General features: G+C 42.5%; 1 protein-coding gene and 1 long non-coding RNA gene across 3 annotated transcripts in view; one reads left to right on the top strand and one right to left on the bottom strand.

Annotated features, from left to right (window-relative positions):
* The window catches only part of LOC109895781 (sarcoplasmic/endoplasmic reticulum calcium ATPase 2), a 47,186-nt gene that overhangs the window by 12,438 nt on the left and 7,111 nt on the right, over positions 1-27,637 (top strand). For both annotated transcript variants that reach the window (XM_020489766.2, XM_020489765.2), the window contains exons 6-8: positions 19,099-19,179; positions 25,605-25,690; positions 25,998-26,462. In XM_020489766.2, the coding sequence (XP_020345355.1) occupies positions 19,099-19,179; positions 25,605-25,690; positions 25,998-26,462 (632 nt within the window). The remainder of the gene's footprint in view (positions 1-19,098; positions 19,180-25,604; positions 25,691-25,997; positions 26,463-27,637) is intronic.
* LOC116374838 (uncharacterized) lies at positions 10,306-13,709 on the bottom strand. Its single transcript, XR_004210796.1, has 2 exons — positions 10,945-13,709; positions 10,306-10,700 (listed from the first exon to the last, which is right to left on the bottom strand). It is a non-coding gene; the product is annotated as an uncharacterized LOC116374838 (long non-coding RNA).

Genomic DNA, 27,637 nt, shown 5'->3' with positions numbered 1-27,637 from the left:
TTCCAGTGGGTCAGAAGTTTACATGCTACCAAATAGTAATTGAGTGTATTGCCTTTAAATTGTTTAACTTGGGTCAAACGTTTCGGGTAGCCTTCGACAAGCTTCCCACAATAAGTTGTGTGAATTTTGGCCCATTCCTCCTGACAGAGCTGGTGTAACTGAGTCAGGTTTGTAGGCCTCCTTGCTCGCACACACTTTTTCAATTCTGCCCACAAATTTTCTATGGGATTGAGGTCAGGGCTTTGTGTTGGCCACTCCAATACCTTGACTTTGTTGTCCTTAAGCCATTTTGCCACAACTTTGGAAGTATGCTTGGGGTCATTGTCCATTTGGAAGACCCATTTGCAACCAAGCTTTAACTTCCTGACTGATGTCTTGAGATGTCGCTTCAATATATCCATAATAATTGTCCTGCCTCATGATGCCATCTATTTTGTGAAGTGCACCAGTCCCTCCTGCAGCAAAGCACCCCCACAACATGATGATGCCACCCTGTGCTTCACGGTTTGGATGGTGTTCTTCGGCTTGCAAGCCTCCCCCTTTTTCCTCCAAACATACCAATGTTCATTATGGCTAAACAGTTCTATTTTTGTTTCATCAGACCAGAGGACATTTCTCCTAAAAGTATGATCTTTGTCCCCATGTGCAGTTGCAAACCGTTATCTGGCTTTTTTTATAGCGGTTTTGGAACAGTGGCTTCTTCCTTGCTGAGCGGCCTTTCAGGTTATGTCGATATAGGACTCGTTTTACTGTGGATATAGATACTTTTGTACCCGTTTCCTCCAGCATCTTCACAAGGTCCTTTGCTGTTCTGGGATTGATTTGCACTTTTCTTACCAAAATAAGTTCATCTCTAGGAGACAGAATGTGTCTACATCCTGAGTGGTATGATGGCTGCTTGGTCCTATGGTGTTTATACTTGCGTACTATTGTTTGCACAGATGAACATGGTACCTTCAGGCATTTGGAATGAACCAGACTTGTGGAGGTCTAGAATTGTTTTTCTGAGGTCTTGGCTGACTTCTATTGATTTTCCCATGATGTCAAGCAAAGAGGCACTGGGTTTTGAAGGTCGGCCATGAAATACCTCCACAGGTACACCTCCAATTGACTCAAATTATGTCAATTAGCCTATCAGAAGCTTCTAAAGCCATGACATTTTCTGGAATTTTCCAAGCTGTTTTAAGGCAGTCAACTTAGTGTGTGTAAACTTCTGACCCACTGGAATTGTGATACAGTGAAATAATCTGCCTGTAAGCAATTGTTGGAGAAATTACTCGTCATGCACAAAGTAGATGTCCTAACCGACTTGCCAAAACTATAGTTTGTTAACAAGAAATTTGTGGAGTGTTTGAAAAACAAGGTTTAATGACTCCAACCTAAGTGTATGTAAACTTCCGACTTCAACTGTACTTGTCTACTTTATGTATTATTTGAATTATCCAACATTAGATGTTTTGTCCAGAATATACTCACCCGACAGTTATTAGGTACATCTAGTACCAGGTCAGACCCCCCCTTTCTCTCCAGAACAGCCTGAATTCCTCGGGGCATTCTACAAGGTGTCAAACTTTCCACATGAATGTTGGTCCATGCTGACGCGATGGTATCATGCAGTTGCTACAGATCAGACAGTGGTACATTCATTCTGCCAACAGCCCGTTCCATCTCATCACAAATATGCTTTATTGGGTTGAGGTCTGGGGACTGTGCAGGACTCTCAAGTTAACTGAACTCGCTGCCATGTTCTAGCCAATGTTTTTCCACTCCATTGTCCAGTGTTGCTGACCGTGTGCCCACTGGAGCTGCTTCTTCTTGTTTTTAGCTGAAAGGAGTGGAACCCGATGTGGTTGTCTGCTGCGATAGCACATCCGTGACAAGGATCGACGATTTTTGCGTTCCGAGAAGCGGTTCTGCACACCACTGTTGTACTGTGACATTATTTGTTTGCTTGTGGCACACCTATTAGCTTGCACAATTCTTGCCATTCTCCTTCGACAAAGAGCTGTTTTCAACCACAGGACTTCCGCTGACTGGAATGGTTTTTGTTTATTGCACCATTCTCGCTCAACCCTAGACACTGTTGTGTGTGAAAAGCCCATGAGGGCGGCCATTTTTAATATACTGGAGCCAGTGTTCCTGGCACTGACGATCATACCACGCTCAGTCGCTTAGGTCACTAGTTTTGTTCAATCTAACAGTAGCTGGATGCCTGTCTGCTTTATATAGCAAGCCACGGCCCCCTGACTCACTGTCTGTAGGAGCGATTTGAATTTTTGCGAATGGGTGGTGTTCCTAATAAACTGGCTGTGTGTAGAGGTCACCGATGGTTAGGCATGTTGACCCCTGACCTCTGCTATGTTACTTCATATATCCCAGCAGGACCCTGGCAGTCAGGCAGCATCTTTTCTATGTTCCACACAGCACAGGGCACTGGTAGGAAGGACAAACACATTTTGGAGATTTCCCTTATCAAAATCAATATGTTATAGCACGATTTTGTGCTCATTCAGGAGTATTTGCCTGATTTGAAGTAGAATCCTTTTGAAAAATTTTAGTACCATTTTTTTTATTTTTTATTCCTAAAACATAAGTCGAATATGATACTGTTGCTACTTCCTTAATTTTTCATTTTTATCAGTGTCCACACACTGGTTTTAAGTGTACAAATGCATAATCAATATGCTGATGTAAGTCAGGATATTTTTGAAAAACAAGACATCAAAATTGCTTCCTATACACTTGTTCAGAACTTGTATTTTAATAAATTAGTACCGTTAAAGCTCTAGACTGGAATTGATTAGCTTGTTCTACTGTAATCAATGGCACACGCAAATTAATCACTCACATTTGGTATTTGTATTGAAATCAATGGAACTGGGACCACAGTGACAAAAACAAATGTGGGCGATCTTCCTACAATGTCTCTGACCTTTTAATGCCACACTGATTTGATGGTCAAATTATCACTCAAATGAAAGCCGACCCCTGTCGCCATTTAGAAATCGATGTGAAAATATGATTCAGAAGGAAATGCTACACTTTTCTACTGATTTAACTTCGGTGAATCATATTCTCACATTGATCTCTAAATGACGACAGGGGTTGGCTCTAATTTGAGTGATAGTTTGACCCTCAAATCAATGTGTGGTGTTGAGGCTAGAGAAGTTTGTCGAAAAAGTTCCCACATTTTTTCCTGACACCCTGGTCTGGTAAATTACATTCAAAAGTCTGGTGAATTGCAGTCCCGCCACCGACAGGCGCATACGACACAGACACCGGTACAAAACCAAATCTATTGATCTGTTTCAAGCAATCGACTTTGTGTAATCGTGATGACTATCATCACCAATCTGAGGTAAAAAGGATGTGTATTTCCTGTAACTATTGTTTGGTGAAAACGTTAGTCTAATATAGTAACACGTTCTGTCCACCATAGGGACATTTGCATAATATAAAATAATTTAATGTCAAATTAAATATTTTGATTTAGGATTATAGTAAATGAAGCTCACACAGATCTTTACAACAAATGACATATGTCTTACTACTTTCACCATGGAGAGAGTACTTAAAACAAATCCTAAACACAATTTCACTGGGCGCACTAGAACCAAAAGTCCCATAGTGACTGCAGCAGCCTGAACTGTTGACGCCCCTCCCACTGGTCTTCTTCTAGGTGTCATTTGACTCTGTCGCTGTCCTGTTGCCACAGCAACCATACCTGGCCCAGGAGGGGACATGGTGATCTGTCTGTGTCTAGTGTGCTGTACAGTCCTACACACAGCCCTGTTTGGTTGGTTACGAGAGGAGACTGGAGATCTCAGTACACCCACTGAAAACCGACAAGGTGGAAAATCTGATGTGCCCTTGAGCAAGGCACTTAACCTTAATTGCTTAACCTTAATCACAGACCCTGGCCGTAACCCCACTCTCCGAGGGTGTCTCCGGGGTAGTTGAATATGCAAAAAACAAATGTCCAATTCAATGGGACAAATAAACACACACACGATTATTATTAAACTACTTTGAAGATGAAAAAGACAACAGGATTCTAATATCTTTTAACTCTGCAATAATGGGGAAGCGTTCTAAACAATGGGACTAGCAATGCGAGCAAAAATGACAATGTGAATGTTGGCTGTACAGAAAGTTCACCATCAAAATGGAAAATAAACAAAATTGTAGTGAATTTCAGCTAACTACTTAGCAAACACATAGCATAACTGCTTTGCTGTCATTCTATTAATAAAAAAAAAAATCAAATGATCTACAGCCACTTGATTTATTGATAGCTAGTCACATGTCAGGCTAATTCTGTAGAATGTGCAACAGCGCTGGTCCAATGAATTTGTTTATTTTCAAAACGCTCCCGGATGGAATTAAAGTTGTCTTAACCTGTATATTTTCGACCTTGCATGAATACAGGAAGTAAAGATTAAATACATTGGTCAGACAAATGGTTGTTACTCCAGCTAGGTATGATGTTCACGAGTGGCTCAGTGGTCTAAGGCACTGCATCTCAGTGCTTGAGGTGTCACTACAGACACCCTGGTTCAAATCCAGGCTGTATCACAACCGGCCGTGATTGGGAGTCACATAGGGCGGTGCACAATTGGCCCAATTGTCGTCCGGGTCTGGCCGGGGTCGGCTGTCATTTTTAAATAAGAATTTGTTCTTAACTGACATACCTAGTTAAATAAAGGTTAAAAATAATTAAATAAGATCACATGGCCTTTGTCTTTTTCTCTGATTCTACAAGTTCTTAGAAATGTTGACTTGTATTTACCCGTCCATATTTACCCGCCCCTTTTTCGGAGGACACATCTTGTTAAAAAAAAACGAACAGCTTTTCTGCTGCATATACATTTGACATACTTGGTACTTTTCCATAAAGCGATCACATAACAGTAATATATTACCAAACAAACTCTTTAATCCCACCTCTCAGCCCATCCCTTCCTATCACTATAGACCACCCTCGTTTGGTTTCCATGTGCCATGTATTTTTCAATTGTGCTGTGATGTTTTACTTACAGTTGAAGTTGGAAGTTTACATACACTCAGGTTGGAGTCATTAAATCTTGTTTTTCAACCACTCCACACATTTCTTGTTAACAAACTATAGTTTTGGCAAGTCGGTTAGGACATCTACTTTGTGCATGATAAGTCATTTTTCCAACAATTGTTTACAGGCAGATTATTTCACTGTATCACAATTCCAGTGGGTCAGAAGTTTACACACACTAAGTTGACTGCCTTAAAACAGCTTGGAAAATTCCAGAAAATGTCATGGCTTTAGAAGCTTCTGATAGGCTAATTGACATAATTTGAGTCAATTGGAGGTGTACCTGTGGAGGTATTTCATGGCCGACCTTCACACTCAGTGCCTCCTTGCTTGACATCATGGGAAAATCAATAGAAGTCAGCCAAGACCTCAGGGGAAAAGAATTGTAGACATCCACAAGTCTGGTTCATCCTTGGGAGCAATTTCCAAATGCCTGAAGGTACCATGTTCATCTGTACAAACAATAGTTAGGTTATGTCGATATAGGACTCGTTTTACTGTGGATATAGATACTTTTGTACCTGTTTCCTCCAGCATCTTCACAAGGTACTTTGCTGTTCTGGGATTGATTTGCACTTTTCTTACCAAAATACGTTCATCTCTAGGAGACAGAATGTGTCTCTATCCTGATTGGTATGATGGCTGCTTGGTCCCATGGTGTTTATACTTGCGTACTATTGTTTGTACAGATGAACATGGTACCTTCAGGCATTTGGAAATTGCTCCCAAGGATGAACCAGACTTGTGGATGTCTACAATTTTTTTCCCCTGAGGTCTTGGCTGGCTGACTATTGATTTGGGGTGGCAGGGTAGCCTAGTGGTTAGAGCGTTGGACTAGTAACCGGAAGGTTGACAAGGTCGATCTGTCGTTCTGCCCCTGAACAGGCAGTTAACCCACTATTCCTAGGCCGTCATTGAAAATAAGAATTTGTTCTTAACTGACTTGCCTGGTTAAATAAAGGAAAAATAAAAATAAAAAACCTGAATGGCCGCTCAGCAAGGAAGAAGCCACTGTTCCAAAACCGCCATCAAAAAAAGCCAGATTACGGTTTGCAACTGCACATGGGGACAAAGATCGTACTTTTTGGAGAAATGTCCTCTGGTCTGATGAAACAAAAATAGAACTGTTTAGCCATAATGAACATTGTTATGTTTGGAGGAAAAAGGGGGAGGCTTGCAAGCCGAAGAACACCATACCGACCGTGAAGCACAGGGTGGCATCATCATGTTGTGGGGGTGCTTTGCTGCAGGAGGGACTGGTGAACTTCACAAAATAGATGGCATCATGGGGGGGGACAATTATTATGGATATATTGAAGTGACATCTCAAGACGTCAGTTAGGAAGTTAAAGCTTGGTTGCAAATGGGTCTTCCAAATGGACAATGACCCCAAACATGCTTCCAAAGTTGTGGCAAAATGGCGTAAGGACAACAAAGTCAAGGTATTGGAGTGGCCATCACAAAGCCCTGACCTCAATCCCATAGAACATTTGTGGGCAGAATTGAAAAAGTGTGTGCGAGCAAGGAGGCCTACAAACCTGACCGAGTTACACCAGCTCTGTCAGGGGTGAACTTTGGCCCATTCCTCATCTTATTGTAGGAAGCTTGTGGAAGGCTACCCGAAATGTTTGACCCAATTTAAACAATTTAAAGGCAATGCTACCAAATACTAATTGAGTGTATGTAAACTTCAGACCCACTGGGAATGTGATGATAGAAATAAAAGCTGAAATAAATCATTCTCTCGACTATTAATGTGACATTTCACATTCTTAAAATAAAGTGGTGATCCTAACTGACCTAAGACAGGGAATTTTTACTAGGATTGAAGGTCAGGAATTTTGAGTTTGAGTTTTAATGTATTTGGCTAAGGTGTATGTAAACTTCCGACTTCAACTCTACATACATACGTACGGTCATACATACAGTATATCACAAAAGTGAGTACACCCCTCACATTTTTGTAAATATGAGTATACCTTTTCATGTGACAACACTGAAGAAATGACACTTTGCTACAATGTAAAGTAGTGAGTGTACAGATTGTATAACAGTGTAAATGTGCTGTCCCCTCAAAATAACTCAACACACAGCCATTAATGTCTAAACCGCTAAACCGCTCCAAATTGGGCCCAATTAGCCATTTTCCCTCCCCGGTGTCATGTGACTCGTTAGTGTTAAAGTTCTCAAGTGTGAATGGGGAGCAGGTGTGTTAAATTTGATGTCATCGCTCTCACACTCCCTCATACTAGGATTTTGTATATTTTGCCAATTTGTGTCTTTTCCCTTTTCCACTTGCCTCATTTTTGTGGTGCTGCCATCAGTTAGTTATGCGTATGGATTGAGCAGACATCCCCATATATTTTCAATAGCTGCATATGTGACACAACTCCACCGTTTTATTCATAATATCATTACTAAATATACTACATTTTTTCCATAAATATATATATATTTTTAATTCATCAGTATATTTGAGTTTAACCATAACATTTGTTCTATCTTTTCAGAAGGATAAAACTGAAATTGTAACCGGCTTTGTATGGCTTGTTTAAGAAAAAAACATTTTCATTTCTTTGGAAGTTGTAATCTGTATAAAGGTAATTTATGAACAAAGGATGAGCCTTTCTTGATAAACCAAAAATGGTTCTCCAGTAGGTTAAGTTTAACTTATGTATGAGTGAAGCTTTTAGTAAGAGGTTTAAAGCTTTAATATCTCATTTTAGCCCCCCCAAACTCATTCATTATATAAATGGCATGTTTAATTTTGTCTGGCTTAGAATTACAAATGAAATATTGTTTGCTCATATGATTTTTTTTAAATGAGTCATTTAGAGTAGGCAGCACCATTAGTAAGTAAGTAAGTAAGTAAACTGTGATAAGACCAAAGAGTTCATCAATGTGATTTTTCCAAAAATAGACAAGTATTTACCTCTCCATGGTTGCAGAATTCTATCTATTTTTGCAAACATTCTATTGAAATTAATTGTAAGTTCTTGTATATATTTTTAGATGTGAATAACAAGTATGTCTACTTCACCATCCACTCATTTTTAGTATTTACACTACCTTGTAGTTTATCAATGTTTTTTAATGATGCAATACGTAATATGGTACACTTGTTATTATTAGGTTTTAGTCCAGAGAGGCTAGAAAAGTGATCCAGATCTTCAATGAGACTGTGCAGGGATGTGCAGGACTTAATAAAAAACTGGAGTCATCAACATACATGGACACTTTTTTGTTTTTATCCCCTGGATTTCTATCCCCTTGATGTTCTTGTTGGATCTAATTTTAATAACTAGCATTTCAATGGCCATAATAAATAGATATGGACACAATAGACAGCCTTGTTTTACTCCTCTTAAAAGCTCAATACTTTCTGAGAAGTAACCATTATTTACTATTTTACATCTGGGGTTGCTGTAAATAACTTTAACCCATTATATAAGAGATTCACCAAAAATAAAGTAATCCAGGCATTTATATATAAATTGTAGTCGTACTTTATCAAACGCCTTTTCAAAATCTGCTATGAAGACCAGGCCTGGTGTCTGTTTTTATGTTTTATAATGTTCAATGATTTCAAGTAATTGTCGTGTAGTATCTCCAATATATCGTCCATGTAAAACACCAGTCTGATCAGGATGAACAATATCTGGGCTATGCATTTCGCCAGAATTTTTGCATTACAACATTAAAGTGTTAGAGACCTCAATTTTTTTTAAATGGACTGGATCTTTATACTTACCACCTGGGTCCTGTTTTAGTAGTAATGAAATCAGACCTAGTTGAGTACCTGAAAGTCTACCATTTTTATAGGAGTAATTCAAATTGCCTCAAAGTTCCTCTTCTGTAAGTTGGCCTTCACACAGGTCTTTCTGTAAATGTCTTAATTTTAGATTATTATTAGGAAAAAATCCTTACAGTTAACATCATTCAGTGGAAATGGAGGAGACTGAAAAAAATATTTTCCTTCCTCTTTCAAAATATAATTTGGTGAATCATGGATGACTTCATTTGTTATGAGTTTCTGTAAATTATTTTTGGTAGTATTTGTATGTTGAAGATTCAAGAAAAATGTATACATTTCCATCCAATTCGCTTTATTTTTGTAGTACATAACACTTAATAGTTCTTGAATAAGTACCTCCATTTCTTTTTTTTATTCCTCTTACCTATTTTGTGCCTCTATAGTACAGTTTCCATTACCATCTACCTGAATAGTTAGTGTACTATACACTTGGTCAGTAGTGGATGCTGCCTAGACAAGAACAGCTGGTTAAGAGCACTTTAAGAGTTCCAGGATGTTATTACCTGTTGAGTGCTTCTGAAATAGCCTCCTCAGAATAGCAGCTTTTCAGCCTTTAGTTGTATCTGCCATCAGCACCTGCACCCTCAGGATTGGACACACAGAAACCTGCTGTGTCATGCAGTCATACACCAAGGGCTTGTGTCCGTCTGTTTTCCTGGTTTGGCGGCCTTTCTTGGACCTACTCCTCTGTTGTAAAGAAGGACACCCCTGGGAGTCATGTCTGGCACTGACTCTTGAGTCTGTGCGTCTTGTTGCTACGCTGCCTGTCTCACTCTCCTAGGTGTGGAGACTGTCACAGAGGTTTGGCCTGGTACCAAGTAGGATGTTGACATAAAGGGACAGATTATATATACACACACACTCTTCATCCAGAGCAGTCCTGCGGGCCAGTTGAACTGCACCAGGACAATGTAATGTGTGCCTTGTGTGCTTTTCACTCTTAGACTGTTAGCGTTTCCTTTTTTCTTATGACATCAACAAGTGCAATTTTAAACGGCTTCAAGCCGTCCCAATTTGTTTCTCTAGTTCCCTCCTGTCCTGCAGTCATAAGTGTTTCTTAAAAAATGTATTGTCTCTTAGCACAGGAAGTATTACACAACCCTTAGGATGTGGCCGTTATACTTCATGGCTGAAGGGGAAACATTTGATTGGTCATGTTTTCTTTCTGTTCAGTTTGGCATCAGATTGTATATTAAAACTCTTCCCAAATGCATCTTTCTTTGGCCTTTTAGATATTATTCTGTAACAGTTTGCCTTTGTCTGAATAGACCAAGTGAGGTTGATGATAAAAAATAAAAAAATTCTGAGGAAGGCCCTAAAAATAGTCAGACACTAGCCACCCAAGTCAGACTGTTTTCTCTGCTACCGCCAAGACACAAGACTGCTTAATAGTTAATAAAAATGTGCTACTCTGAATATTCACACAGTTTCAAGGGTGTTTATTTAAAACAAAGAAAAATAACCCGGTTTCCTCTGGGGTAGAACGCCAAGCCCCTCGGTTCTAGCAGAACATGAGGACGTCTGTCTGGTAGCAACCTATCACTACCTCCAACCCTCCGTGTGCTGCCCTCCTGGCAGCTTTATGGGCCCCTTACGGCTGGTGAGCAATCATCCCCAATTAGTCCTGGCCGGAGGCCCCGACGAGACCTGGCACGTCCAGCAGAGGGAGCCACCGCAGCGTGATGTAGAAGGTCTGTCACCACCAGGCCTCGAGTCTCCCCCTAGTGGCTGGTCTGCGGTACGCCCCTTCCGGTCGTCAGTGCGATGTACATCTCCCTTCTTGATAGGGCATCCGCGTTCCCATGCTTCACACCTGACCTGTGCACAACAGAAAAAGAAAAGTGTTGAAGGGACAAGAACCACCAGGTGACTCGATCGTTCGTCTCCTTTCCCCTGGCTATCCAGAACAGGGGAGCATGGTCTGGGACAAGGGTGAGGTGGGTGCCCAACAGGTACTACTTAAGTGTCTAATGCCCACTTTTCCGTTAGACACTCGACAATCGAGTACTTTACTCAACATCTGGCTTATGTACATAATGGAGTGTTCCTCGCCATTGTGTACCTGGGACAGGACAGACCCTAGTTCTGTGTCGTAGGCATCCGTCTGCACGACCATCGGTACCTGGAAATCGAGCGTCACGAGAATCGGATGGGAGCACAGGGCTTCTTTCAGGCGCCTGAATGCCACTTTGGCCTCATCCAACCACTTCACTGTTTTTGGAAGGTGGGCTCTGGTCAGATCGGTAAGGGGGAGGCTATAGCTGCAACATTGGATAAACCCAGTGATAGTATCCCACCAGCCTCAGGAAGGACTTGACCTTTGTCTTGGTGTGGGGAACGGGCCAGTCACGAACCGCCTGGACCTTCCTCTCCTGGGGCATAACATTCCCCCTGTCCAATCAAATACCCCAGGAACTCCACCTCCTCGAACCCCAGCTTGCCTTTCTTGGGATTTTCTGTCAACCCGGCTTTCCTGAGCGCATCCAGTACCACCTGGAGGCACGTCAGCGCTTCCCAACCTTGGCTGTGGATGATGTCATCCAAATAGGCCACTGCGTACTGTTGGTGGGGTCGGAGGACTAAGTCCATCAGGCGCTGAAACGTGGGCAGGGCTCCATGGAGAACGAATGGGGAGACCCGGTATTGGTATAACCCGTCCTGTGTCAAGAATGCTGTCTTCTCCCGGGTGGAGGCTTCCAAGGGTACCTGGTCAGGTCCAGGGTGCTGATGTACTGTGCCTTTCCCAACCGGTCAATGAACTTATCCACCCTCGTCATGGGGTAGGCGTCAAACAAACTGATGTTGTTCACCCCCTAGATGTCATTGCAGAAACGCAGACTACCGTACGGTTTGGGCACCAACATGATAGTGCTGCACTTTGGGACTCCTTCGATGACTCCCATCCTCAGCATAGCCTCCACCTCCTGCTTCACGGCCTTCCTTCAGGCCTTGGAGATCTGGTATGGCCTCTTTCGTACCGTTTGTTTTTGGAGCGGTGATTTGACACTCTGGGTAGCTACGGCAATAGTCTTCCACGGCCCGCCTCAACCCAGGCGGAAATCCGTTACCGGATCTTCTCCATTCTCAGGTGCGCCCCCAACAAAAGGGTGTGGGCTAGCTAAAGAATGGCTCCCGACGTACCGGTGGGACAGCAACAGCACCTCTCGAAGTTCTCCCTGTTCGTGCGATACCTGATACAACAGGTTATTTTCGATTTGGAAATGGGGGTATTGCCGGTCATTCAACCCCAGAAGAAGCTGGCCATCCACCACTATCACTTGGGCTGCAGCGGCTTTCAAGTTCGGATCCTCCCACTGGGAGGTCCTGAACTGTCCCCCTCGGGGGGCTTAGGGAAGGTGTCTCAGGGGTCCCTCGAAATCAAGGAGGGGGAGCATGGGCTCATACTCCTTTTTTACCAGCTTGTGCTGCGGACAATCTTGTTCCACGAGGAGGGGTACCAGAAACTCTGGTACGGCACCCACCACCATCTGGCAGCTCTCTTGTGGCGTCATGATGGTGGTCTGCCCGGTCGAATACCGCTTGGAGCCACTGTGGGCACAAGAGATAGACATCTCCTCACCATGCCTGGTCAGATGGGCCTGCAGGCGTGCTTGTATGAGTGTTACCACACTCCCGGAGTGTGGGTGTCATGACTGTCAACTTTCACCGGGGCCCATGGGTGTAGGTGGTTCGCTGTGGGCCCAACAGGAGATGACAGTTTACTGTGTGGCCCGACTCGTCTCCAGGCCCCCCTGATGGCATCGACTCCTCTCGACCCGGGCAATTCCATGCAGGGTGCCACACTCAAAACATCACCTTTGGTCTTCATCCACCTGGGGTTGTCGGTGGTGGGTTGACTCTCGCCTGGCGGTCTCCCTGTGGGTCTGCAGTCCTTTAGCCCAGCTGACTGTCAGATTGGCAAGTACGGTAGTGGGATTGTCCTTCCGTTCCCTCCGACGGCTCCTGGACTCGGCCTACGTCCTCTTCAGTAGGGCCTCTGTATTCTGGTGCGTCTCCACGGCTCCCAAGAGGTCCTCCCGAGGTTTGGGGCATGCGTAGGCTTGCCGCCCTCTTCATGTCGTGAGGTAGCACCTGTAAGAAGCGATCCATGACCACTTTGTTGATAATGGGGAAGGTGGCTACATCGGTTAGGAGCCATGCTCTGGTGATGCGCAGTAGTTCACTCACTTGGGCTCGGGGGGGAAGCTTCTGCCAAGAACCTCCAGTTGGGACCAAAGGGTCAGGCTGTACCTGTAGCGGCTGAGTACCTCCCACTTGAAACAGTCGTATTTAGCCGCCTGTTTGGTGTTGATCATAATACGCCTTGGGCCAACCTTCACGGAGTGCTGTCCATTCGAACGTGTGGAGGTAGGTCTCGATATCATCATCCTCAGTTAGCTTGATTTAAAAACCGATTGGGATGCGATTCGGTCTGTGTTTCTCCTCGCAGCTTCCTGACATCCTCCAGCTGTTGGACATTCTGTAGACGCTGTTCTTCCAGCGTTCGTTCCTGAATGTCCTGTTGGGCCCGAACGAACTGCGCTATCAACTCCTCCGTGCTGATACTGCGTAAACGTCAACCCTGGTCTGACCATGTTTTCAGACTTGCCCGCATTCTCCACCACTTGTGGCAGACCAGGGGGTTTGATCAAAATGTTTACACAGATCAGACAAGTGTGTTACCTCAGTTTCAAGGGTGTTTATTTAAAACAATAAAGAAAAATAACCCGGCTTCTTCTGGGGTAGAACACCAAGCCCCTTGGTTCTAGCAGAACCTGAGGACCTCTGTTCGGTAGCAACCTCTCACTACCTCCAACCCTCCCGTGTGCCTCACTCCTGGCAGCTTTATGGGCCCCGTACGGCTGGTGAGCAATCAGCCCCAATTAGTCCTGGCCGGAGGACCCGTCGAGACTTGGCATGTCCAGCAGAGGGAGCCACCACCGCATGATGTAGAATGTCTGTCACCACCAGGCCTCGACGAGTCTCCCCCTTGTGGCTTGTCCACGGTACGCCACAATACGCTCTCTCACACACACACACACACACACACACACACACACACACACACAAAGATACACAGACACAGTTTCACACTCTTCACATACCCTGCTGCTACTCTGTTTTATTATCTATCCTGGTTGCCTAGTCACTTTTCAGGGATGCAAAGAAGTCACCTTTCGGCGAAGTTCGCCGTTTTGAATCCAAAATGGGTGATCTACGTGATTCGTGAAGATCCAATGACAACTTTGGGCAGGGGGGGGGGCTTTGGATCACTACTGGCTGTAAGTGAACGAGTGATGCGCATTTGGAGAAATTCGGGCTGTATCCAAGGCTCAGCCAATCGTTCACATAACAGAATGCAGCACGTGACTGAAGAGAGGAGACACAACCAATGTGCTAGTTACAGCGTCAGCGAGCGCTATGGAAATACAGAGAGAGTGTGAAAGGGTAGCTGGCGCGTCCCCTGAACGATAACGAAGAGGTAGGTGAGAAGCCTGACCACGGAGACGGGGGTGAGAAGGTGATGAAGCGTACTTCATGAGCTGTAACCGAAAAACAACTGGCATATGGATTAGAGGTTGACCGATGATGATTTTTCAAAACCGATATCGATTATTGGAGGACCAAAAAAAGCTGATACCGATTAATCGGCCGATTTAAAAAATATATATATATATATATAAAAATGTAAAAATTATTTGTAATAATGACAATTACAACAATACTGAATGAACACTTATTTTAACTTAATATAATACATCAATAAAATCAATTTAGCCTCAAATAGATAATGAAACATGTTCAATTTGGTTTAAATTATGCAAAAACAAAGTGTTGGAGAAGAAAGTAAAAGTGCAATATGTGCCATGTAAGAAGGCTAACGTTTAAGTTCCTTGCTCAGAACATGAGAACATATGAAAGCTGGTGGTTCCTTTTAACATGAGTCTTCAATATTCCCAGGTAAGAAGTTTTAGGTTGTAGTTATTATAGGACTATTTATCTCTATACCATTTGTATTTCAGATACCTTTGACTATTGGATGTTCTTATAGGCACTTTAGTATTGCCAGTGTAACAGTATAGCTTCCATCCCTCTCCTCGCCGCTACCTGGGCTCGAACCAGGAACACATCGACAACAGCCACACTCGAAGCATCGTTACCCATGCAGAGCAAGGGGAACAACTACTCCAAGTCTCAGAGCGAGTGACGTTTGAAACGCTAATGGCGCGCACCCCGCTAACTAGCTAGCCAATTCACATCGGTTACACCATCCTAATCTCGGGAGTTGATAGGCTTGAAATCAAAAACAGCGCAATGTTTGAAGCATTGCGAAGAGCTGCTGGCAAAACGCACAAAAGTGCTGTTTGAATGAATGCTTACGAGCCTGCTGGTGCCTACCATCGCTCAGTCAGACTGCTCTATCAAATCATAGACTTAATTATGACATAATAACACACGGAAATACGAACCTTTGGTCATTAATATGGTAGAATCCGAAAACTATAATCTCGAAAACAAAACGTTTATTCTTTCAGAGAAATACGGAACCGTTCCGTATTTTATCTAATGGGTGGCATCCATAAGTCTAAATATTCCTGTTACATTGCACAACCTTCAATGTTATGTCATAATTACGTACAATTCTGGCAAATTAGTTCGCAATGAGCCAGGCGGCCCAAACTGTTGCATATACCCTGACTCTGCGTGCAATGAACGCAAGAGAAGTGACACAATTTCACCTGGTTAATATTGCCTGCTAACCTGGATTTCTTTTAGCTAAATATGAAGGTTTAAAAATATATACTTCTGTGTATTGATTTTAAGAAAGGCATTGAAGTTTATGGTTAGGTACATGTTGGAGCAACGACAGTCCTTTTTTGCGAATGTGCACTGCATCGATTATATGCAACGCAGGACACGCTAGATAAACTAGTAATATCATCAACCATGTGTAGTTATAACTAGTGATTATGATTGATTGATTTTGTTTTTTATAAGATAAGTTTAATGCAAGCTAGCAACTTACCTTTGCGTCTTACTGCATTCGCGTAACAGGCAGGCTCCTCGTGAGGCAGGTGGTTAGAGCGTTGGACTAAACCGTAAGGTTGCAAGATTGAATCCCTGAGCTGACAAGGTAAAAATCTGTCGTTCTGCCCCTGAACAATGCAGTTAGCCCACCGTTCCTAGGCCGTCATTGTAAATAAGAATGTGTTCTTAACTGACTTGCCTAGTTAAATAAAGGTGTGAAAAAAAAAGCAGCGTCCAAAAATATAGATTTCCGATTGTTATGAAAACAACTTGAAATCGGCCCTAATTAATCGGCCATTCCGATTAATCGGTCAACTTCTAATTTGGATAGTTTGAGGTGAGGGAATTAAGTGTGGCACAATAAGTATCTTGCTAGCTGGATAGAATTCTCTGTTAGCTAGCCAGAGAAATGTTGAGCAACATTATCCAATTTAACTGATCAAATAATTGAGTTTATGGTGTTAAACATTAGCTGGCTAATAAAGTCAGACAACTAACGTTAGTTAAAACCTACATGTACATTTGACTGTATCGCAACTACGTCGTACCGGTGCTCCTTGTATATAGCCTCATTATTGTTACTATTTCCTTTTTTCATTTAACTAAATGTTCTTACCTTTTAACTCTGCATTATTGGGCAAGGGCTCGTATGTAAGCATTTCACGGTAAGTCTACACCTGTTGTATTCGGCACAAATAACATTTTGATACAATTTTATACTTCCCTCTGTGAGGTAGGTTGCCTGACCTAATCAGGAGTGAAACAAATTGTTCCACATTAGACAGTTGAAATATGCGATTGAGCTCTACACAATTATATCGGAGAAAAGCTGTCTCACACGATTGGCCCATGGCCACTGGTGGTACAGAACTCCTGGCACCAGTGTCTGTATTAATATGGCCTGACACACGTACCCAACTGCACACCGGGGTGAGTCCTCTCTCTCTCTCTGTCTGTCTGTCTCTGTCTGTCTGTCTGTCTGTCTGTCTGTCTGTCTGTCTGTCTGTCTGTCTGTCCCGTCTGTCCCGTCTGTCCGTCTGTCTGTCTGTCTGTCTGTCTGTCTGTCTGTCTGTCTGTCTGTCTGTCTCTCTCTCTCTCTCTCTCTCGGTGTGTCTGTCTCTCTCTCTCTCTCTCTCGGTGTGTCTGTCTCTCTCTCTCTCTCTCTCTCGGTGTGTCTGTCTCTCTCTCTCTCTCTCTCGGTGTGTCTGTCTCTCTCTCTCTCTCTCTCGGTGTGTCTGTCTCTCTCTCTCTCTCTCTCGGTGTGTCTGTCTGTCTGTCTGTCTGTCTGTCTGTCTCTCTCTCTCTCTCTCTCTCTCTCGGTGTGTCTGTCTCTCTCTCTCTCTCTCTCTCGGTGTGTCTGTCTCTCTCTCTCTCTCTCTCTCTCTCTCGGTGTGTCTGTCTGTCTCTCTCTCTCTCTCTCTCGGTGTGTCTGTCTCTCTCTCTCTCTCTCTCGGTGTGTCTCTCTCTCTCTCTCTCTCTCGGTGTGTCTCTCTCTCTCTCTCTCTCTCTCTCTCGGTGTGTCTCTCTCTCTCTCTCTTTCTCGGTGTGTCTCTCTCTCTCTCTCGGTGTCTCTCTCTCTCTCTCTCTGCATCTCTACAGATGCACATTGTGTGGAGGTATTTTTATTAGGGGAATTCATTTTGACAGGCCAGCCTGGTTAGTGGAATAAATGTAATACTATGTGGAGGTTCCAGGGCCCGGTTTCCCGATAGCAATATAACTTTGGCATCTACGAGGGCCGACGATTTAACATGCGTTTCCCAGAACACCACGCAGAGAGAATGATCAATTAGTACGTCGTTGGAGCTGGTCTGCTGATGGGATTGAAAGAAAGCCAGTGCTACTCTCGGATCAGCTTCCTCCATTCAAATTTTACTTTAGCATTATAATTGTTCCACAATAGTGATGGCGGATCAGCTCCTAGAGATTTTATCACCTATGGGTGCAAATATTGTGGCGGCTTATTCTAACGCTTACTCTATAATAATGCATTAAATCAAGATTTGGTATATCATAAAATATATTGAGGAAAAAATTGGACAGTAGGGTACAAATTGCAAATTAGAAGTCAATTAATTGAACATAAATATATATAGGCCTATAGCCTACACGGTATATCATTTAATGCAGTCATTCTGTGTTTAATTTTATGTGTCCTTTTTACCCTTTGCTTGTTTGTAACAATTGCAAAGACATTGGGAACTTTGTATTTGCAGTCAACTTCACAACGAAGTCATCAGCAGTCGCAGAGAGACGGATAAACATCTTGATTCTATGTTTAGCAGAGATCTTCTGTGTATAAAGTGACACGGTAGGGAAAAACGCATCTAACGACTCACTTAGCTGTTCCATGAGTGGTCTGAGGCAGTCGGTAAATAACAAGCGTTTTCAAGTCCTGCTTTGGTGACGATGGTTTTGGGAAACAGCTCGGAGGTTTAACGATGCTCCTATAAAAGTTGTAACTACCTACTTAGCCTTAAGATGCTTTTGGGAAACCGGGCCCATATCTGTAAGAGCAAATTGACATGTTTTATGTAGAACTGCTCTGCACGTTGAAACTGAAAGAAGAACCGTGCTTTAAACGAGTGTTTTCCCCATCTCCCAGCATTTATGCACTAATAGGTTGCTGAATCGGGTCACCACAACTCAGATGTGGTCCAAATTGGGTTCTTTCTTAGGGACCGGCCTTTTAAGGCTCACCAGTCCTCCATTTCCTCTTCCTGCTCTGGTGCTCCTTTCTCCCCTACAGCGATAGAAGCCCAGTACCCTTCCTCTGCCTTCGTGTGGCCCAGCAACCAATCTTGAAATGAGCTATAGTCTGTCAGTTAACAGTGATACTGAATAAATTGCATCTATATTTCAGTGAACAGCTTGGTAGTCTTCAAGGTCCATTAGTCTAAGCACTCTGTATAGGGTGGTTTTCTTCATAATGTTCTGCTTACAGCATAGGCTTAAACTTGTTTATGGCTTTGCACATGCATAACCAGTTTGTCTTGAGAGACCTGTAACTATATTGTGTCTGTTTTGTGCTACAATGAGTTGACATCATAGGCAGATGTTATGGAGGTCATGTGAGGTATCATGTGTCCACTTTATGCTGATTTGCAATGCATCATTGTCTGTCTATGACATTGTAATCTGTTTCTCTTATTCTCTCTGTGTGTGTCTGTCTTCTTTCCCCCCCTAGTTGGAGACAAGGTTCCTGCAGACATCCGTCTCTCTTCCATCAAATCTACAACCCTGAGAGTAGACCAGTCTATCCTGACCGGTAAGACACACGGCTGTTTGCTGCACTGTTTATCCTATACTCAGGGTTGCCATGTCCACGGTTTTCCTGCCGAATTGGGCTACTTTGAAAATGATGTTGCGGGTGAAAATGTGTTGGTTGCGGGTTTTTGGGTTATTTCTAAATCGCACCTGGGCCGCCGTGGCATTTCTCTTTAAAAATATAGATATATATTTCACTGTGACTTGCTGCTGGCAACGAGGCAGGCTGTTGCTGAGTGAGTGAGGGGGGGGGGGGGGGGAGCACCGCAGCGTAGTCCACTATTGGCTGAGTCACATGAATGAGAGGAGCCATAGCAGAATGTGCGTCATGTTGTGACAACTGTTTTTAGATTATCATTATAGAAACACCTATTTTTCTCCAACCCTTTTTCCATGAAACATATTAACAGGCTAGAGCTGATGCACATCAATACATAATGGAGACAAAGCACTGGATAATGACTTTGGGCGCACTAGAGCGTATTACATAAATTATCTGGGATGTGGTTTAAACTCCATTATAATGTGGACTTTGCTTATAGAAAACGGTATCAAGCAAAGTGTTTTACGCATGCTCAGTTCTCAGTTATGGAACTCCCTTGCGTGGTTCTTTTTAATGAAACTGACATTAAATGTGGAAATTATACATTTACCTCTGGCCATCAATTAACCTCTTAATTTATATGGCTACCATTTGATACAGAAAATATGTTGAAATGGCAATCACTGGAGTCATTGCAAATCAATTTGTGCCACTTGTGTAGTCTACCTGGAGCTGGCAAACTGATTTATTAAATAGCCAATCACTTCAGTTTGTTGTAGCCTTTTTGTTACTGTGCGATTATTAAGGGCCGAGTTTAGTTAATTCAATTGGAAGTTATCAAAGCTCTATTGCAATTGCAGATCAGTTGTTAGAATGCATTAGATTGATGGTAACCGTGGTCAGATTAGGCCAAACAAATAAACACTGGCTGTTGTTGACAAGCATATTCAGATCATATACATGTTATTTAATTCAGTGATTGAAATTATGACCCTCCTCCTCAGTAGCCTATTCCAGCAGGCTATTGGGAAACACTTATCTTGAAATCTACTCGCTTATTCTTGTTTAATAAATGAGTCTGTTAATTTGAACTAAGCAAGCTGCTAAGTAGTTCAGTTTACTTCTTGCCTAGGCTACTGTAGACTACTGTAGACTATCTGAAATGATATGTAGGCCTATCAGGGGCTATAGGCTACCTGTATTTATTCAACCAAACCATGGCAAAGTTGAATTAATCATAAACCCAGATTTAAGTCTGTAGCCTATGCCTTTTATTTATTTATTTTTATTTAACCTTTATTTAACCAGGTAGGCCAGTTGAGAACATGTTCTCATTTACAACTGCGACCTGGCCAAGATAAAGCAAAGCAGTGCGACAAAAACAACAACACATGGCACAGTACAGTCAATAACAATAGAATCAAATCAAATGTATTTATATAGCCCTTCTATATTCGATGCTAGTGCAGTACGCCACAGGATGTTTTTGTGCTGGTCGAGAACAGTCATGTCTGGAGTGAACCAAGGTCTATATCTGTTCTTAGTTCTACATTTTTTGAAAGGGACATACTTATTTAAGATGGTGAGGAAATTATTTTTAAAGAACAACCAGGCATCCTCTACTGACGGTCAATATCCTTCCAGGATACCCGGGCCAGGTCGATTAGAAAGACCTGTCCGCAGAAGTGTTTTCGGGAGAGTTTGACAGGTCGTTTGACCGCGGACCCATAACGGATGCAAGGCAATGAGGCAGTGATCGCTGAGATCCTGATTGAAAACAGTAGAGGTGTATTTGGAGGGCAAGTTGGTCAGGATAATATCTATGAGGGTGCCCATGTTTACGGATTTAGAGTTGTACCTGGTGGGTTCCTTGATAATTTGTGGGATTGAGGGCATCTAGCTTAGATTGTAGGACGTCCGGGGTGTTAAGCATATCCCAGTTTAGGTCACCTAGCAGAACGAAATCTGAAGATAGATGGGGGGCAATCAATTCACATATGGTATCCAGGGCACAGCTGGGAGCAAGTCAATCTCACAAATAGGCCATTTATAACGATTTGTAGTCTTAACATCTGGCACATAATGATGGCACAATTGCCAGAAAATAGCCTAACATTCGTTTTTTTTTCTTTTTCGTCCATGTCTTTCTTACTCAGAGATTTTGAGACCCTCTGTCCAATTTTCATCACTTAAACTCTCCTGTCTTATTTATCTATAGTTATGCACATCCACGCAAGTGATTTATTTATCATTTTAAACTTGGTTTGAGCCCTGAATGCTGATTGGCTGAAAGCTGTGGTATATCAGACCATATACCACGGGTATGACAACATTTTTATTTTTACTGCTCTAATTACGTTGGTAACCAGTTTATAATAGCAATAAGGCACCCCATGGATTTGTGGTTTATGGCCAATATACCACGGCTAACTGCTGTATCCAGGCACACCTTAATCTCTGCGGTCATTAAAGATCCCATGGCACTTGTCGTAAGAGTAGGGGTGTTAACCCCGGTGTCCTGGCTAAATTCCCAATCTGGCCATCAAACCATCACGGTCACCTAATAATCCCCAGTTTACAATTGGCTCATTCATCCCCCTCCTCTCCCCTGTGACTATTCCCCAGGTCGTTGCTGCAAATGAGAATGTGTTCTCAGTCAACTTACCTGGTAAAATAACGGATAAATAAAAAAATAAAAAAATCTTGGAACTACCCATCCCGGATCCGGGAGAATTGTCATCAACTACACTAATTAGCATAGCGCAACGGTCAAAAAATATTACAATTCATTTTCATGAAATCACAAGTGAAATATAGTGAAGCACAGCTTAGCCTTTTGTTAAATCACCCTGTCATCTCAGATTTTGAAATTATGCTTTACAGCCAAAGCAAGACAAGCATTTGTGTAAGTTTATCGATAGCCTAGCATAGCATTATGTCTAGCTAGCAGCAGGAAGCTTGGTCACAAATCAGAAAAGCAATCAAATTAACCATTTACCTTTGAGCTTCGGATGTTTTCACTCACGAGACTCCCAGTTAGACAGCAAATGTTCCTTTTGTTCCATAAAGATTATTTTTATACCCAAAATACCTCAGTTTTTTGGTCACGTTATGTTGAGAAATCCACCGGAAATAGAGGTCACGACAACGCAGAACAAAATTCCAAATGATATCCATAATATCGACAGAAACATGGCAAACGTTTTTTATAATCAATCCTCAAGGTGCTTTTCAAATATCTCGATAATATATCAACCGGGACAATTGGCTTTTCAGTAGGAGCGAGAGGAAAAATGACTACCCCTGTCTTTTACGCAAGACTCACTCTGAGAGCCCTCAGCTGGCCACTTATGCAATGTAGTCGTTTACGCTCATTCTTCAACATAAAGGCGTGAAACTACGTCAAAATGCTGTAGACACCTTCGGGAATATGTAGAAAAAGGAATCTGGTTGATATCCCTTTCAATGGCCAATAGGGGTGCATAGGAATACAACAATTTCAAAACATGAGTCACTTCCTGATTGGATTTTTCTTAGGCTTTCGCCTGCAATATCAGTTATGTTATACTCACAGACAATATTTTTACAGTTTTTGAAACTTTAGAGTGTTTTCTATCCTAAACTGTCAATTATATGCATATTCTAGCAACTGGTCCTGAGAAATAGGCGGTTTACTTTGGGAACGTTATTTTTCCAAAAATAAAAATAGTGCCCCTTAGTTTCAAGAGGTTATTAATAAGAACAGCCGTTAGCCGTGGTATATTGGCCATATACAATACTGCCCTCATGCCTTGTTGCTTAATCATAGCAGTCAAACTAGTTAAACCGACATCCATTGATGGAAATGATCAGGTGAGTTTAAGGGCAAATGATTTTCTCTTGCGACATATTCAAATTCCTTTATTATGTCATAGCTTGCAAGAGTTATTATTTTGATTAAAACCGAATTCAGCTTCTAATGTTATTACATGTTCCGTCTATTCCTTAATTGGCTCGATAAAGGGTTTATTGTATAAATGTGACAACTACTCTCTTACTGTGAAAACATTTTGAAGGTAGTTTTCAGGCTTTTTGGGCAGGTTTTAAGTGGTCATTTGATCTGGAAACGTTATCTAGATCTGGCAACCCTGCCTATACTGAACCAACTTAGGATACTGTACTTCTCTAGTAAAAATAGATTTTGACAGATGCTCATTCCAGGTGTTCTACAGCTGGCTTTACTGATAGCAGTAGCTACTCTGAGCGTGCAAGCATACTGTATGACTTGCTCTTGATTGTCCTCTGCCACAGGTTTATTTGCATTCATTCCACATAGGCAAACTCTAAAGTTTTATTCCTTTAGAGTTTGTTATTCAAAACTTTGTTTGATAGATGACTCGCGTCTCTAAAGTAAATGTCTCTTTGCTGGTCTGACAGTTTGCAAAGCTGTTCTACACTCGGTACACTGGCAGCCCAACTGCTCAGCACAGCACAACAAATGTTTTACTTTAGCTTATCCAAATGAAAGACATGCATTGTTCATTTAATATCATGACAAGGGGCTTGACATTCACTTTTTTTGCCACTTGTCCATTGAACAAGTAGGACAGATAAGTCACTTGGTCTGTAAGACAATTTTCACATCGTTGTATGACGCAAGGATGCCACTTTACAAAATAGAATTATCTTTTTTTTTTTTACCAGGCAAACATGTACGCTATACTCCCCTTTTTAAGGCTCTCCTGGAGGATGGTTGGCCACCCTTGGTAGCTTATAAAATATTGCAAAATGACAGTTACAACCAAATATATTTTATGCCGTTATAAAAATAATTCCTTCCTGGGACAATAAAAAAAATCTATACGGTTCAAACGGACAGTTATGGGATGACAGATCCCAAATTCATACAACCGCTGCACATTAAAACATTTAAGAAGGCAATGTGGCTGACTCAACGGATCAGACCGATTTAGCTTAAAAATGTGATAGTTGTATTTCTTCATATTTTAAACTCAACAATGCGCACATGGCTGAAAGCTATGCGCGAATGTTCCAAAATGCAATTAGCGGAAACCCCTGTTCTCTAACGTACCTTGATGAAAATATCTTTTAGAAATTAAGACGGGAGTTCTAAAGAATCATCAACTAGCATGGATGCTAATATGAATAGGATTATTCCTTTGGCTGCTGGACAATGAAAGAACGTTGATTTGAAAACCAATAGAACATGAGAAAAATGCTGGTTTCAATGTCATTAAAGGTTTTAAAATAATCCTCTCAACATTTCAATGGTCGTATTTTGGCTAGGCTACTTAGAAAAAAATACATGCTTCATAAAATGACATTAAACATCCAGGTTTTAAACAACTACGTTTGTTAATTAGTTTCAAAATGCTGACCACCTTCGGTGAGATTCAAGGTGGGTGATGTGCGGTGCGCAACAGGCGCTGTGCTTTGAGTAGGTCTACAGAATCAAGTCTTTAGATGTTCATGTTAATTACCCTTCATTATTGGTCCCATGTGGCTCAGTTGGTAGAGCATGGCGCTTGCAACGCCAGAGTTGTGGGTTCGTTTCCCACTGCGGACCAGTACGAGAATGAATGCACTCACTTATGTCGCTCTGGATTACAGAGTCTGCTAAATTACAAATGAAAAATGATATTTGTCAAACATGACTGGTATTTAACGTATATTTATGTAATTAAAAGTGTCATTCAAGTTTGGCTACATTTTATGCCGCCTCCCTCATGTCCACATCTGTTTGGACATGAGGCTGTAGCCAATATGCAAGTAGGCTTTTTTAATTTATGTACATGAAAAATAGATTTGATTTTTCCAATGTTGGCCTCTGATCAGAGTAATCGTTTGATATTGTGATAATTTTTTACTTGTCCTGGACAAGACAACAGGGCTCTACAGTGCGACCATTTTAGTTGCCTAAATAATTTGTGCTTTCTGGAATTTTTATTTTGGAGCACCAGTGTGCCTAGAAAAATGCAAGGATTCTAGCTTTATAACCTCAAATATATTTTGTGCTCCTTAATTTCTTTGTGTGCGCCTAGATTTATCAACTTAGGCACAGACCTGCTCCTTGTAAAAAAAGGTTTTAAAGTCAGTGTAGAGCCCTAATCAGCGTTAATGTCGAGCCTGAATGAATGAATGAACGAACTGAGTTCACCTCTGAACTGGGTTAATAGCAAGGGTTGATTTCCTCTTGATCCATATGATTAGAGGCTTTGCCCTGCATCATGTGCACAAGCATTCAGAGCGAGGAATGTTACACATTGATTGTGGCGTGGGAGTCTATGATTGAAGTTGATGTAGTTTTTCCCTGAGGCGATGGACACCGACAAAGGGATATCAGTGTGATATGTGATCTGCACTGCTCTCCGCTTTGATTCCAGGCGAGTCCGTCTCTGTCATCAAGCACACCGACCCAGTGCCTGACCCCCGAGCTGTCAACCAGGACAAGAAGAACATGCTCTTCTCTGTAAGAAACACTCTTCATGCCTTACTGCTCCTTCTAGTGGCTGTATGATGATTGAACTCTCCACTATCAGCTAGTAGTTTGAGCTTCTCCTTCAGTTATTTGTTTCAAGTTGAAGGTCTGATGCATGGATCTTTAACATTTGGGCACAAATTATTCCACTATCACTCAATATCAAATGTACTTACAAATGCAGTTCCTGCTATGTTATTTTGGTTTGTGAATATAGAGTTTGAGTTTCCATTTAGTCTGCTCTCCTCAAGCATGTGCAGGACTGTGTGGCCATAATGTTCCACCCGTGTGTTTTCAGGGCACCAACATCTCGTCTGGCAAGGCTATTGGTGTGGTGGTGGCTACGGGCGTGAACACTGAGATTGGTAAGATCCGTGACGAGATGGCAGCCACTGAGCAGGAGAAGACCCCCCTGCAGCAGAAACTGGATGAGTTCGGGGAGCAGCTGTCCAAGGTAATCTCCCTGATCTGCATCGCTGTGTGGATGATCAACATCGGCCACTTCAACGACCCCGTCCACGGAGGCTCCTGGATCCGCGGCGCCGTCTACTACTTTAAGATTGCCGTGGCCCTGGCTGTGGCCGCCATCCCCGAGGGTCTGCCCGCTGTCATCACCACCTGCCTGGCCCTGGGCACCCGCCGCATGGCCAAGAAGAACGCCATCGTCCGCAGCCTTCCCTCTGTGGAGACCCTGGGCTGCACCTCTGTCATCTGCTCCGACAAGACTGGCACCCTCACGACCAATCAGATGTCTGTCTGCAGGGTGAGTCTGGTTGTTTTCTTTATCTTGCTTTACACACTGACTGAACAGAGAGGTCTGCCTCTGAAATGGCTCTGTCGCATTACCTTGCTGTGATTGGGTTTGAGATGGTGTAAGCAGAAGGCTCTTTGTCGTGGGGAATCAAGAGTGAGCTGTGTAACAGAGGTGGTGAGGCAGCGACGTGCTGCGGCTGTGATCTACATTCAGCCGTGGGGGTGACTGATCAGCCGCGGTGCTGTTGCATAACTGACCTTGCGTCACAGCTCTGCAAAGCATCCAGCCCCTCCCTCCCTCCCTCCCTCTTTCTGAGTGGCTCTCCAACACACTTACATTCTCTGTCCCAGAGCAGTGAGACATTGAATTATTCATTGAGCATGTTTATTCTCTTTTTGTTGAATATGCACAGAACTTTGTATGGAACCGCTGACTGCACTCCTTTAAAACATGATTTTCTTTTCTGGATGAGTGACTCTATCGGCCAGCGGCTATTTATTTCCCAGAATACATCTATTTTGATCTAGCATTCCAATGGGTCTCTATGGTCTTATTTGAATGTTTTTCCCTCTCTAGTCATTTCCCTTCTCCTCTGGCGCAGACTGAGATTATTAGAATGGATGATGCAATTTTTGCCTTAATGCACTAGTAACTACTAGTCATCATGTGCTTATCTCATTGTTTACATTACATAAGTGAGGAGGACATCTGTTTAAGCAGCGCATCATGTTAATATGCCAGTAGTTTGGCAGTAATATGCCAAACTTCCTCCACATTGCTTTCCCCTATCCAGTAGGTTAAAGGGATACTGCGAGATTCTGGCATTTTAATTTACTTACCTATAGTCAGATGAACTTATGGACATCATTTTGATGTCTCTGTGTGCAGGATGAAGGAAGTTAGCATTGACTCGAGAAACTACTGCTAACTAGCTTTAGCGCAATGACTGGAAGTCTACAGGTACAGGCATTGCTACTAGGATATCAAGAGCTTAAATACCAGAATCTCGCAGTATCCCTTTAAGATCTTTGAGGTAGAGGCTAGGAGCCGAAACTGAGCCAAGCCTTCTTCAGGTAACTGCCCAGCAACCATCTCCCATTTCATCTCGGTCAGTGATGCGTGGAAGTCTTCACAAAATTGTTTGTGTTGAATTCACAGTAACAGAAGCATAATGTATCCAGCGA

Source organism: Oncorhynchus kisutch, linkage group LG8, assembly GCF_002021735.2.
Source record: "Oncorhynchus kisutch isolate 150728-3 linkage group LG8, Okis_V2, whole genome shotgun sequence".
NCBI classification, from domain to species: domain Eukaryota; kingdom Metazoa; phylum Chordata; class Actinopteri; order Salmoniformes; family Salmonidae; genus Oncorhynchus; species Oncorhynchus kisutch.
This window is presented reverse-complemented; position numbering and strand designations above follow the sequence as displayed.